Below are 12,273 nucleotides of genomic sequence, written 5' to 3'. Positions count from 1 at the left end.
TTTTAGTAAGGAATTGCATTAAGATCCCTCAGTTATGGATCGCTCATTAAAATATAAAGTTTATTTTTCAAGAAAAATTACAAAGAAAAACCAATATCCTGAACAACGAATTATGTACCCTGTTTTCCACCAATGTTTGATTGCTGGATGCTCTTATTCAAATGAAGATCTTTTTGAGCAAGTGAATGTGTTTGAGAAGGTGCTGCAATTGAACTCCATTAGAAGGTTTTAAAATTTCGTCAGTCAACATGGAAAAAGGAAATCGAAAAACGAATTCAAATCAAAATTTATCATGATAAGTCTCTAGATCCAGTAAGTAAAATAGGAAAATAATAAAAATTATACTTCAACTTTTCAATATTAAAAACAACAACTCTTTCTTTGCGTGAAAACCCAGGGATTTTTTTTTGTTTAAAAAAAGGGATTTCAGTGCTTTGCTGTTGAAATCATTTCTCCAACATTTCATCTCATTACTAGAGCTTCAAACACTTTTAAACTTAATATATTTACAAAATATGACATAATTTAGTCGACACATTAGAACGTGAGCTAGAAAAGAGGCTGCAATGGCTGACCACTCTTGGCAGCATCCTGCTGCAGTCTGTTATCCTCCAGGATGATCGTTGTGTGGGGATAATAATCGAGCTGAACAAACAGATACCGATACTCATAGTCGCCTGAGTCGTTCTAAAAATATTTGTAGAAAATTAAGTTAGCTTATCAATCAAACTATTTTTAATTTTTGTTTACTATACCATTTTCTTTTCTAAATGTACGGTCGCTTTATTGCGGATTCCTTGCACGTAAAACTGCATCCGAATGTACTGAACTCCATCCCTGACGTAGGAAGTGTGGGCTACGTGATTCCGTCGGCCTCGCCGGCTTTCCTCTCCGAAGCCCTTGATCGGAGCTCCCAAAGCATCCTTAACTCGATTTTCGTGCTGAATCCTTTCCAGCGCTTCCGTGTAAATGTTGTTCGGGCTATTCGAGGAAAAAAGTTCCCTGAAAATGGCATAAAAAAGAATCCCGGTAACTCCAACGCCCAGCAGGATCACGCCCATGTAGCTGGCAGTTTTGGTGTTTTCCTTCACCCGCTCTCCGATTGGTCGAACATCGGTGGACACGTCGGTTCTTCCGGATCCGGTTGCCTCAGGGGACAGGCTGGAGGCCTCCTTCCGGTGCACTGCAGCATAGCTACGAATTGATTGCTTGGGAAATGGGATTCCGCTGCTGGATGCCAGCCGATACCAAATTGAGCTAGCCGTCGCGGGTGGCCACGTGGACGGAAGTCCATTTCTTAAAAGCAAAGGTCGCAGCGTCAGTAGCAAGGACATTCTGGAAATAGAAAATGAGACGGGAGGCGTGTTGAGGGGTTCTTGAATGATAACTATTTGCTACTTTAAGTTTTAAGTTGTTTTAAAAATGTGCTTTTTCAACAATTAGAAGATCAATAAAATTAGCAAGATATAATTATTCGTATACAGTTTCGTAAAATTTTAGAACTAGACATGCCTCTGGAGTGGAATACATAAATTAGGGTAATAAATAAATGCCTGTTGAGCAATTATTCAACTCAACATATAACTAGACATTGCGCTCTTTAGGTTGGAAACTCCTTGGAAAAAAGGGATAAAAATACCGAGCTTTTGTCGGTTCCATAAAGGAAGTCTAGACACGCGATTTTTCCATTGCCAGTTCCTTTTTTGTGCATAATCAGCAAAAGAAAAAAAAACTTTGACATCTGGACGTGATTTTCCGAAAGTTCTATACATACATTCTATACAACCCGCGGCGGAGGAAGAAATATGCAGATTATATCGATAAGTTATTTCTCACTAATTATGTTTATTTCTAGATATTCAAATCGACACAATGAGAGCAAGCTAAAAATAAAGTTTTATTTTTAGTCTCATCAAAAGTTGACTCCAGTTAAATGTCAGTAGCTTATTTTGTGATTTGTTTCTTAAGAATCTATTAACGACAGAAACAAATCTTGAAGGTGATGATTTTTTGAATGCATTTATGTAGGCTGGAATTGTAATCGAAATTTGTTAACCGGTTATCAGAATGTAGAAAATAGGTTTCAACAAAAGTCCTAATTCTGATCCAAATTTAAGTTGGCATCTGCATTCTGTAGTCTCGAATTGAAAAAAAAAGTTTGTGTCAAAAATATAAATTCTGTCGTTTTACCTTCTTTATGGCATTCGAGACCTAATCAACGTTGCAGTTGGCGGACAATTTTTGAAAAACTTATCCAGTACAACTGTGTTTGGTGTTTACTCTTAGGTTCGAACTCACAGACATCGGCTCCGGAGGCCTGCAAACTTAGCGATATCACAAGCCCAAACAATATGATATATGGTTTGATTTAGAAGGTATGAAATAACAATAGGTTTAATTTCCTTAAAAACAAACTTCTGAATTTCGAAAAAAAAATTTTCGAATTTTCGAGTAATTTTTAATGCATATTTTTTACTGAGTGATCTTCAAACAGACTTAAATTAAGAATCAACTTGTTGTGTCATTCAAATGAACAATAAAGTTGAGAGTATCTTAATTTGTAGTTGATACCAGTGAAAAAACTAACATTAACAATTAGGTAAATTAAACATTTTTTTCAAATAAAGTGTCAACTTTTGGTTCCTTTAATGGGTCTAAAACATTTTCGAAATGAGTCAAGCTCATTTCATCTATCATTACCAAACATTAAAAGGACTTATGTATGTCAACATAAGAGAAAAAAAAACCAGAAACATATAGGAATAACGATCGAATCAAGGATCGAAACATAAATAGCATTAACTATCGAATCAAGGATCAGATATGACCACTTATGGAACTTAAGTAATGTTAAAGTTCCATATTTTTGCCTATAACTGTTGCTCTTTGGAGGATTCTTGAACCGCCTCTAAAAAATGGTTCATTGAGTTGAAGTTGAACAATATATAAGGTTAAGGTTTTCGGTTTTTCAGCACGTGTCCAGGCCAAACAAATCCGGACTATTTTATACCAAAATCTGGCAAAACCCGGGCATTTGATTTCAAAATTGACGATAAAAAATCCGGGTAATAGTCGGGCAAATTTTATTTATTTATTTATTTATTTATTTGGTAACAAATCAACGGATCACATGTTGATCCCAATGATTAAATGGATACAAAACAAAATAATTAAAAATATAAAAAAAAGTTTACACAAACTACCTTGACCTAAACGCTATTAAAATTTTTCTTCTAAAGGAATCCCTCGATGTACCGAAATCAAAATGTTCAGAGTAACGGTTGAAAGTCTTGATCACACCGATCAATGCACTATTTGCCCCGTAGTTGTTTTGACGAAGGGGAGTGTAGAGCTGTAAATTCCTGTTCCGTAGTCCTTGAGGTCTGATACTAATGTTGATTGATTCCAATAGCGAAGGGCAGTCAATTTTCGTTGTCAGGATATCGGAGACAAACAAGGCCCGTGTGACAGCTCGACGGGCTTGTAGCGTGTCTAGGCTAATGAGGTTGCAGCGGTTCTCGTAGCTTGGAAGGTTGAACGGGTCAGACCAGTTCAAATGGCGTAGAGCATATCGCATAAACCGTCGTTGTAGAGCTTCGATCCGATCAGCGCCATTCTGGTAGAAAGGGCTCCAAACTGCCGATGCATATTCCAGGATGGAGCGAACGAGGCTGCAGTAGAGGCTTTTCAAGCAGTATACGTCTCTGAAGTCCTTCGTCACGCGGAAAATAAAGCCTAAACATTGAGAAGCTTTATCCACTATATAGTTTGTATGTGTCTTGAAGTCAAGTTTTTGATCAAGAATCACACCTAAATCTTTGATGTGGCTCACACGGGCAATTAAGTGGTCCGAAAGGAAATAATCGGCGGAAATGGGATGCCTTTTGCGCGAAAATGTTATGACGGAACATTTATTGCGGTTCAACGCCAGGCAATTGTTGTTGCACCAGGTAGCGAAAAGGTCGAATTGCCTTTGTAGTGCAGCAGTGTCTTCGGGGCCTTTGATTATGTTGAACAATTTCAGATCATCAGCATAGGCGAGTTTGGGTCCGTCGAGCAGTAGAAGTGCGTCATTAAAATAAATAAGGAACACAATCGGTCCTAGATGGCTCCCTTGTGGAACACCGGAAGTAGCAGGGAATTGTCTGGAATACGAATCCTTAGTTCGAACGGTCAGTTTCCTTCCGATCAGGTAGCTACGGAACCAATTCAATAGGCAACCACAGATTCCAAGACGTTCGAGTTTTGCAATAGCAAGTTCATGATTAACTTTGTCAAACGCGGCAGACAAATCTGTGTAGATTGCGTCGGTTTGGATACCCGCTGTAAAACTTTCTTGCACATAGGATGTAAAGTTCATTAAGTTCGTACTAGTTGAACGCTTGGGCATAAACCCATGTTGGTCATTGGAAAAATACTCCTTGCAGAATGAGAAAATGGGGTCCAGAATTACCAGTTCGAGTAATTTTGCAATTGCGCATAAGGCAGATATTCCTCTGTAGTTATTTATATCCCTTTTGTCACCTTTTTTGTGAACAGGAAACATATAAGCATCCTTCCACAGCGAAGGGTAAACTGCTCTGTCCAGCGAAGCTTGAAATATTCGTTTAATTGGAAACAATAAATGGGGCATAAGGCGTTTCAGAAATGTGGCAGGTATTCCGTCCGGTCCCGAGGAGAGAGAGTTTTTCATTTTTGCAGTTGCCTCTAAAATAGTTTCCTCTTCAATAGCAATCATGTTTAAAGATGCGTTTAGGGAAGGAACGTTTCGAACAGCGTTAGCTATTTGATCGGCAGAGATTAAACCAGTGGTAAAAACACTAGAAAATTTTTTAGCGAGCAGATTACATATACCGAGATCCGAACTTGCAGTTTCTCCCTCCAAGAACATGTTGGTTGGAAGTCCAAATTCTCTCCGCTGATCTTTAACATGTTTCCAGAACGATTTCGGACTATTCTTAAAGTTTCGTTGCAGTCGCGTCAGATAGTTCCTATAGCATCGGAAGCTAGCTTTTTTATACGCAGAATTAAGTTTACGGTAATGGTCTTTAGCGTCTTGTGTTTTGTGCCTATTATAGTAGCGGAAGGCTTTGCATTTTAAAGTTTTCATCTGGCGTAATTCTTTGGTGATCCAGGGAGCTCTTGAATTTTCATTCACCAAACGTTTCGGAACATGACGATCAATAGTGTAATTGATGACATGTGAAAAAGTTTCAGCCGCGGCATTGGGATCAGAAAGTGTAAGCTCGGATTCCCAGTCTACAGAGTCTAACACTTCAGAGATAGCTTGAAAGTCTGCGTTTTTAAAATCGAGAAAGAATGCAGCTGGTTTTCTAGACGAAATATCCAAGCCGGAAACTTCAATTGAGATGAGCAAAGCTGGATGATGACGAACCAATTTGACCAAAGGCACAGGAGCTAATTCAATTGTCGGCGTTCTAATTCCTTCATTCACGAAACATAGATCAAGCATACGTCCGTTTTCATTCTCGACGCTATTGATCTGACGGAGAGTGGCTGTGCTTAAGGAGTCAAAAATAGTTTCGGAGAATGCCGAAAATGAGGAACGAGCTGGGTCAGGATATAAAAATCCGCCTTGAGAGGGACACCATTTGATACCCGGTAAATTGAAATCACCGATGATTAATATGTCGTCTTCAGGTGAGGCAAGCGACGTGACGTTGGTGAGGCAGCTGGAAAACGAATCGGCAATACTCACATCTCGTGTACGATCCGGAGGTATATAGACCACACACACAAAGAGCTTCCGGTTACCGAGATCGAGGCGGACCCACACAATTTCCAGATCATCCCAGGAATTGTCGTCGATAGACACAGCTTGCAGGGTTGATTTGATGGCCAGTAAAACTCCGCCTCCGGTTGACTTCAGACTGTTACTGGGGCCACGATCGCAACGAAACACGACATAGTCAGAACTAAAAACCTGACTGGTGAAGGTCCTGGCGTTCAGCCATGTTTCGGTTAGGGCAATAACATCATGGCAGCAGCAGGAAGAGGCCAACAAATACTCATTACTCATTACTCAAATACTCATTTTGTCAAAATTCAGAAATTACTCAACCTAAATCAAGGAAAGAAATTAAAAAAAAAATGTCATCAAAACTCTTCGACAGATTTTAAATTGCATTAAAGGCTTCCTACCATTATGTTTTTATAAAACTTGCTCGAAAAACTTTGTGTTGAAGGCAAAATAACACAATTTGATTTCTTTCGTTTGATTTGCCAATAAAGTGAATAAATCCGGACAAAATCCGGGCATTTTTCAATGAAATCCGGACAACCGGGCATACCTCGTTTTTAGAATATTATTTTTTTTAAATAAGTGTAACCAAACAAGAATTTGAAACCAACCATTATTACCATTATTAGTTTCTTAATCTTCTAAATAATTTGGAACTTACTTTGATAAAATTGGATGCCCTTAATCAAAATGCGCAATTAGTTTTTAGGTAGACACCATGAAAGGAAATTCGACAATTTTTTGAAAAAAATTTAAAACTTTTACATTCAAAATTATAATAAACGTTTTCAATTGATTATCAACATTTCCTAAAACCGCAAGTAATTTTGACTTTTGCGAAAACAAGTCAGAGAAAATTTCAATTCGTTATATTTCCCCATTCTGTAAAATAAAACAATTTCCAAACTGAACATCTGATATTTGAAAAAGCAAAAATCAAATCATTTTGCAGGCTTGATCAAAAAGGTTAAATTAAATAAAAACTCCTTTAAAACTTTCTTCAGTAATGTCAGATTTACTCGTTATGATATCTTTCAAATTTTTAAAAACTGATGGACTATGCTATTTCTGATCATCATCATCATCATCATGATCAAAATAATTTTCCTTATTTTTAAGAATTATGAACGAATTTAGAGTCAGATTTTTTCTGTATTGTAGGTTTGTTAGTTCATCAGTTATGTCAGTTGCATTTTTAAACTTAAAAACTCGATATCATTAAACCAGAGGCGATAGACAAAATCTAAGTAAAGATTCTATTTCAGGATGCCAAAATTAACCAAATCAACACAGGCTCAATAATGCTGTATTCCTGAGTTATCAATAAGTTTCTACAAACAAGTTTTTGAAATAAAAAAGAAGTTTTTATTGAAAAATTTTCATCAAAAATGTTAAAAAATAACTTATCTTTTCATCTTCCTTTTTTGTTTATATTTTCAAATAAATGTATCGATTTTTAAAGCATGGTTTTTGTGGTAAAATAAATTGACCACATTTAACTGACAAACTCTTTTTTTTTTTTTTTAAATATCTCTAAAAAGTTTGTCAATGTTTTTTTATTCTGAATTTTTGTTTTCTGAAAACATTATTTTCTTTGAAGTTTGATTTGAAAAACACAGTTTCTACTTTTTGTCACTGTCAGGACCCAGTGTTTTAATAACGGCGGAAAAAACAGAGCTTTAAATTTAAAACTATATTTACGTTTAACTTATTAACTTATTAAAGTTAAACGTTTATATAGTTTTAAATGAATTTATTATTATTATTTGTTTATAATCATCTTGTTTGAATCGATCATGATTTTTAAGCTAATCTATGAAAAGTTCCAAAAATAATTCCAAGTAGCGACTTTAAAGCTTAATTTCAACACTTTTGAAGTGCTCTTTCAATGTGTACAACAAAACATGGAAATGTGTTTTCAATTTCTAAAAAATTTTTATTGACCATCCATTTCCCAACCTAAGCTTTGCCACTATAAACTTTCAATGATGAATTGAACATCTTGTATTATAAAACCATCCATTTCCCAACCTAAGCTTTGCCACTATTAACTTTCAATGATGAATTGAACATCTTGTATTATAAACACATAAAGATATTATTGTGAAATTAAAAAATCAACTTTTATATGAAGAATTTGATTTAATATATGACTTTTTCTTTTATTTTCTTCACTGACACTCTTGAAAAAAATTCTTATTTTTTTCAATGAATTCAATCATGAACTCTGTGCTTTGAATGAATTCTCTTGTTCAAAATAATTTTTTTCACCTCGAATATTCCCATTTCAAAAAATGGTTTAAATTTTTTTTTCAAAAATTTTTTTTCAAGGAAATTTTGCAATCAACCCTTCAATTAAAAATACATAAAAGAAATGTTTTTGCTAAATCAGCTTCCATCATGGTTAATTGCAGATCAGATCTGAAGTTCATTTAAGGATTCGGATTTAATTTTTATTGAAATTTGGTGTTATAATTTTGAATTCTATTTCTGTGCGCTAAATTGTTATATTCGAAATTTAAAATCCAACCAAATTTCTAGTTCTCCTTCTTCTTTCTGATTTGGAGCCTGAACTCCTTGGGGAGAGCTTATAACTGGATTATGTGCTTAAATTAAGGTTCAGAAAAAGCAACATAATTTTGAATTGTTTGTTGTGTATTTTTGTATTGTTATTATTTCTAGCTATATTTTAATTTCAAAACCCCTCTGCCCCCTTGGACGAGTCCTTCGAACGGGCCTGCTGCATGGTTAAGCTTGCCAGAATTTTTTCAACACGTATCCGGGCCTGACAAACCTGGCAAAATTTGGGCATTCAATTTAAAATTGACGACCAAAATTCCGGGCAAATTTTGCCATGATTCAGAAATTCCTCAACATAAATCAAGAAAAAAAAATAAATGAATTTTTTTTTTCATCAAAACTCATCGATAGATTTTTGACCCGTATTTTAGGCTTCCAAAAAACCTTTTATGATTATTTTAATAAAACCTTTTAAAAAAATCTCGTTTGGAAGGTGTTTGTTTTTTTTTGTTTAAATTGCCAAAAAAAGTAAATAAATCCGGGCAAAATCCGAGCATTTTTCAATGAAATCCGGACAACCGGGCCGGGCCGGGCTGTTCTTAAATTTAGTATTAAATATCCAGGCTAACCCGGATAAAACTGGGCAATCTGGCAACCATATGCATGGTAATCTTGAAAAACTCACTTAATTTCTTTCATATAACATTCATTTTATAAGGCAAATAAGCAAAATGATGGTGGAAATTGTTCGTGGTTACTAACTTTAGTCACTGTCTTTATGTTAAAACTATTGAAAATAAATGATATCAACAGTTATTTCAGATATTTGTAGATATCACTTATTCGGTCAAAGTTAGTGATTACTTATCAAAACCGCTTTATCATGTATAAAAATTATTTATATCTAACACAGAAAAATGACGTACAATCTTGAACAAAAAATCTTTAAAAAAGTGTGTAAAATTTCAAATGACATCCAAAATCTATTGCCGCCGTTCAAAAGTTACAGATCAGTTTTTGAAAAGGCATAATCGTAAATGAACCCATTAATAATTAAATTGATTCCGCTCTAAAATAGACGGGTTCAATTTATTGCAAGAAGCGCTACTTTTGACTGGACAGAATTTCACTCCTTTTATTTTTGCACTACTGAGGCAGTAAAAATAACTAAGAGGTTTGGAATAAATTTTTGCACTTCTTTATTGGTTATCGTTAGAAGACGAATCGGCTATTTCCAGTCAATTAGGAACATTCTTGACGATCAGTCTTATCGATCAGAATTGATTTTAGACATCCCAAAGCGGGTAACTTTCAAGCATCACTTTTGCATCCCATTGTTTAAAATTCAATACTTATAGCACTGACCACACTGACTTGACTCTTAGAACAAAAATTCGACCATTTTCTGTCTAATTTTTTGTTGTCAGCTTTTGCAGGTTCGCAATACCGACGGCAGTTGGCGAACCTGAAAAATTTGATAAAAAATGCCCTGTAGGAAAAATGGTCCTGTTTAGCCCGATTTTATCGTAGAAATTGCGTGTTTTATTTTTAAAGTTGGGTGGCATTTCCTAACTGGGATAGCATTTCTTCAAATCGATCGATGCGCACTCTGGAATCGACATTGCGTACTGTTGGAAAAATGATTTATTTTTTTTTTCTGGAAAAATTATCCAGAAAACGAAATCGAGTGTCCAGTCAGTATGGTCAGTACTTATAGCTTGCAGGAAATAGCGATTAACTTTTAAGGTATTTTTTCATTATGCCACGTGACGAAAGTATAACGAAACTTCAAAAAACGATTTTCTCGAAACATGCCAAACAATTCATACGACCTGTTCAAAACTGACCAAAATTTTGTTTTTTTTCTTTATTTGATTTTGACAGTTCTCTTTGGTGAGTTTGTAGACATCTGGTGGTCTAGCCAAAAAACAGAAATTGGTTAAAAACGGTCGTTCGAAATTTTACACCAGTTTCACGGGTTAGCTTGTACGTCTGTTCTTTGTGTCTCTAATGCAAAGCGCTAATCGCCAAACAAAGGTATTTTTTTCTCTTTATTCCTTAATTATGTTTTAATGCTTAAAAACTCAAAACGGCAGCGCGAATATAATAAGCTAAAAAGTAGAACCGAGGACTTCTAGACGAGCAATATGAAAACGCGTCCGCACGTGTTGGAGTACAAAATCAAAGGGAACTTTATTACGTCAACTGTGGTATAATGTGTTAACTGTCAGAGTGGTACAACAAAACTAGGGGTGATCAGTTGGATGAATACTACACTTTAATAAAAACTTAAGTTTTGATAACAATGTAAGTGATAATGACAAAATTTCTCGCATCTTAAGCTAGTTTTATTATTTTAACATTTTTCGATGCCGTAAAAAACTTTACCCAGTATGACGGATTGGCTAAATAGTATCATCTATAAACTCTTCACTGGTTTTCTCATCCTTTACCAACAATGTTGGTGTCACGAGAGTGTTATGAGACTCATGGCTTCGTGACTTGTAAAAAATACACCCTCTTTTAAGCAGTAGAACAGCTCAAAGTTAAAGAATATATTTTAATGAAATTATTATAATAATAGGAAGTGGAACTCACAATTTGGTGCTCTGAGCAATCTTCCGGGAAATAATATTTTTCGGGAAATAAACTTCGTTTATAGGAATCGACTATCTACCACGTTTTATAATGCAGTGATCTTTGGAGTCGCAAGGCTGAACGGTATACTTGTGGATATAACAGTTTGTGTAAACATATTTTTCGATTAATCACACAACTTTTTAAATAAATATTTTTATAATTCAGTTACCTGTCTGGGATAAAATGCACCAACATGCAAATCAAAGATACGCCTTTTAAATCTCGTTTCTAAATGCTGGGATATGATTGTTTTGCTTCACGCGTTTGTCAACAATGTCAACAAATTTCTATCATCCACACATTCATTTGTAAAATTTTGGCTATCGGAGTTTTTGTAGTATTTTTTACCTTTAAATGTATGCAGCATCCTTATATTCAGAAAAAAATTCTTAGAAATTTGTTGCTGAATTTTTGTGTTTTCTGGCTTAAATATTTTACTGCTCCTTTATATGTTAAGCTGAGAATAAAATAAGTGCAATTATCATCAAAATCCATGTTTGAAGATGAATTTTTTTTTAAATTTTATATTTTTTTCGGGAATTTAACAGCAAGCTGTCATTTAGCCCTATGAATTTGATCAATATTTATTCTTATTCTTATAGGAAATTACATAAACAAAAAGCCAAAAATGCTGAACAGTAGCATTTGTTATTCTAAGAACGACAACCTGTACATGTTTTACTTAATTTAAATTTAGCAAACCGAAATCTCTGTATCTAACTTATTCTATTGATTCATACCTTCAACTAAACAATGTTTTCAGTAACTTTTTATAAATATTCACTGTTTTCCGGCTTTGGAAGAGCACCAGCCATCGGTGTTTTTATTTTGCTCACGATTCGGTTGGACTAGATTTGACAGTTGATATTTGACTTGTATCCAATGTTTTGTGCAACTTTATAAACTTGTACGCAAGACAATTGTCTTTTTAAATAGACGGGTTCAATTTTGTATCCCTTGAAATTGCTCACACATAAAGAAAAACTTATCAATACTTTAACATTTCTTGAAATAAAAAAAAATCAGCTGAGGTTTTTCTGCCCATAAGATTTTCAAACTAACCTCTTATAATCCTAAAAAACGGCGTTTCAGTCAAACACAGGTGTCGTCAACCCAGGATATTCCGTCGCCTTTATTTGCCGTCTTCTTTGAAGTCTCAATGTTCGCACTTTAAAATCCGAATTAAGAATGACCTTTCCGCACGCGCGCTGTTCTTTTTAAAGGAAATTTGTTCGCGCATTTCGCTGAAAATATGAAACAATCTAAGCAATCCGTGCCTTCCGATTATCTCATTTTATCTGTCCGTCAGATGGTCCCAGAACAGAATCAAAATCCATGAATTTTTGGCTCTG

General features: G+C 34.9%; 1 protein-coding gene across 2 annotated transcripts; it reads right to left on the bottom strand.

The window, feature by feature from the left end:
* Positions 1-430: 430 nt before the first annotated feature.
* LOC129743961 (mitochondrial import inner membrane translocase subunit Tim21) lies at positions 431-11,768 on the bottom strand. Of its 2 annotated transcripts, none has more exons than XM_055736218.1 (3): positions 11,662-11,768; positions 756-1,335; positions 431-687 (listed from the first exon to the last, which is right to left on the bottom strand). In XM_055736218.1, exons 2-3 carry the CDS (start codon positions 1,332-1,334, stop codon positions 550-552), a joined length of 717 nt encoding a protein of 238 aa, XP_055592193.1. In that variant the 5' UTR covers position 1,335; positions 11,662-11,768; the 3' UTR covers positions 431-549. The 2 variants fall into 2 exon arrangements, with proteins under 2 accessions (XP_055592193.1, XP_055592192.1); XM_055736217.1 differs by lacking the exon at positions 11,662-11,768 and adding an exon at positions 5,720-5,874.
* Between the last annotated feature and the right edge of the window lie 505 nt (positions 11,769-12,273).

This window comes from Uranotaenia lowii, chromosome 2 (genome assembly GCF_029784155.1).
Source record: "Uranotaenia lowii strain MFRU-FL chromosome 2, ASM2978415v1, whole genome shotgun sequence".
NCBI lineage: Eukaryota > Metazoa > Arthropoda > Insecta > Diptera > Culicidae > Uranotaenia > Uranotaenia lowii.
This window is presented reverse-complemented; position numbering and strand designations above follow the sequence as displayed.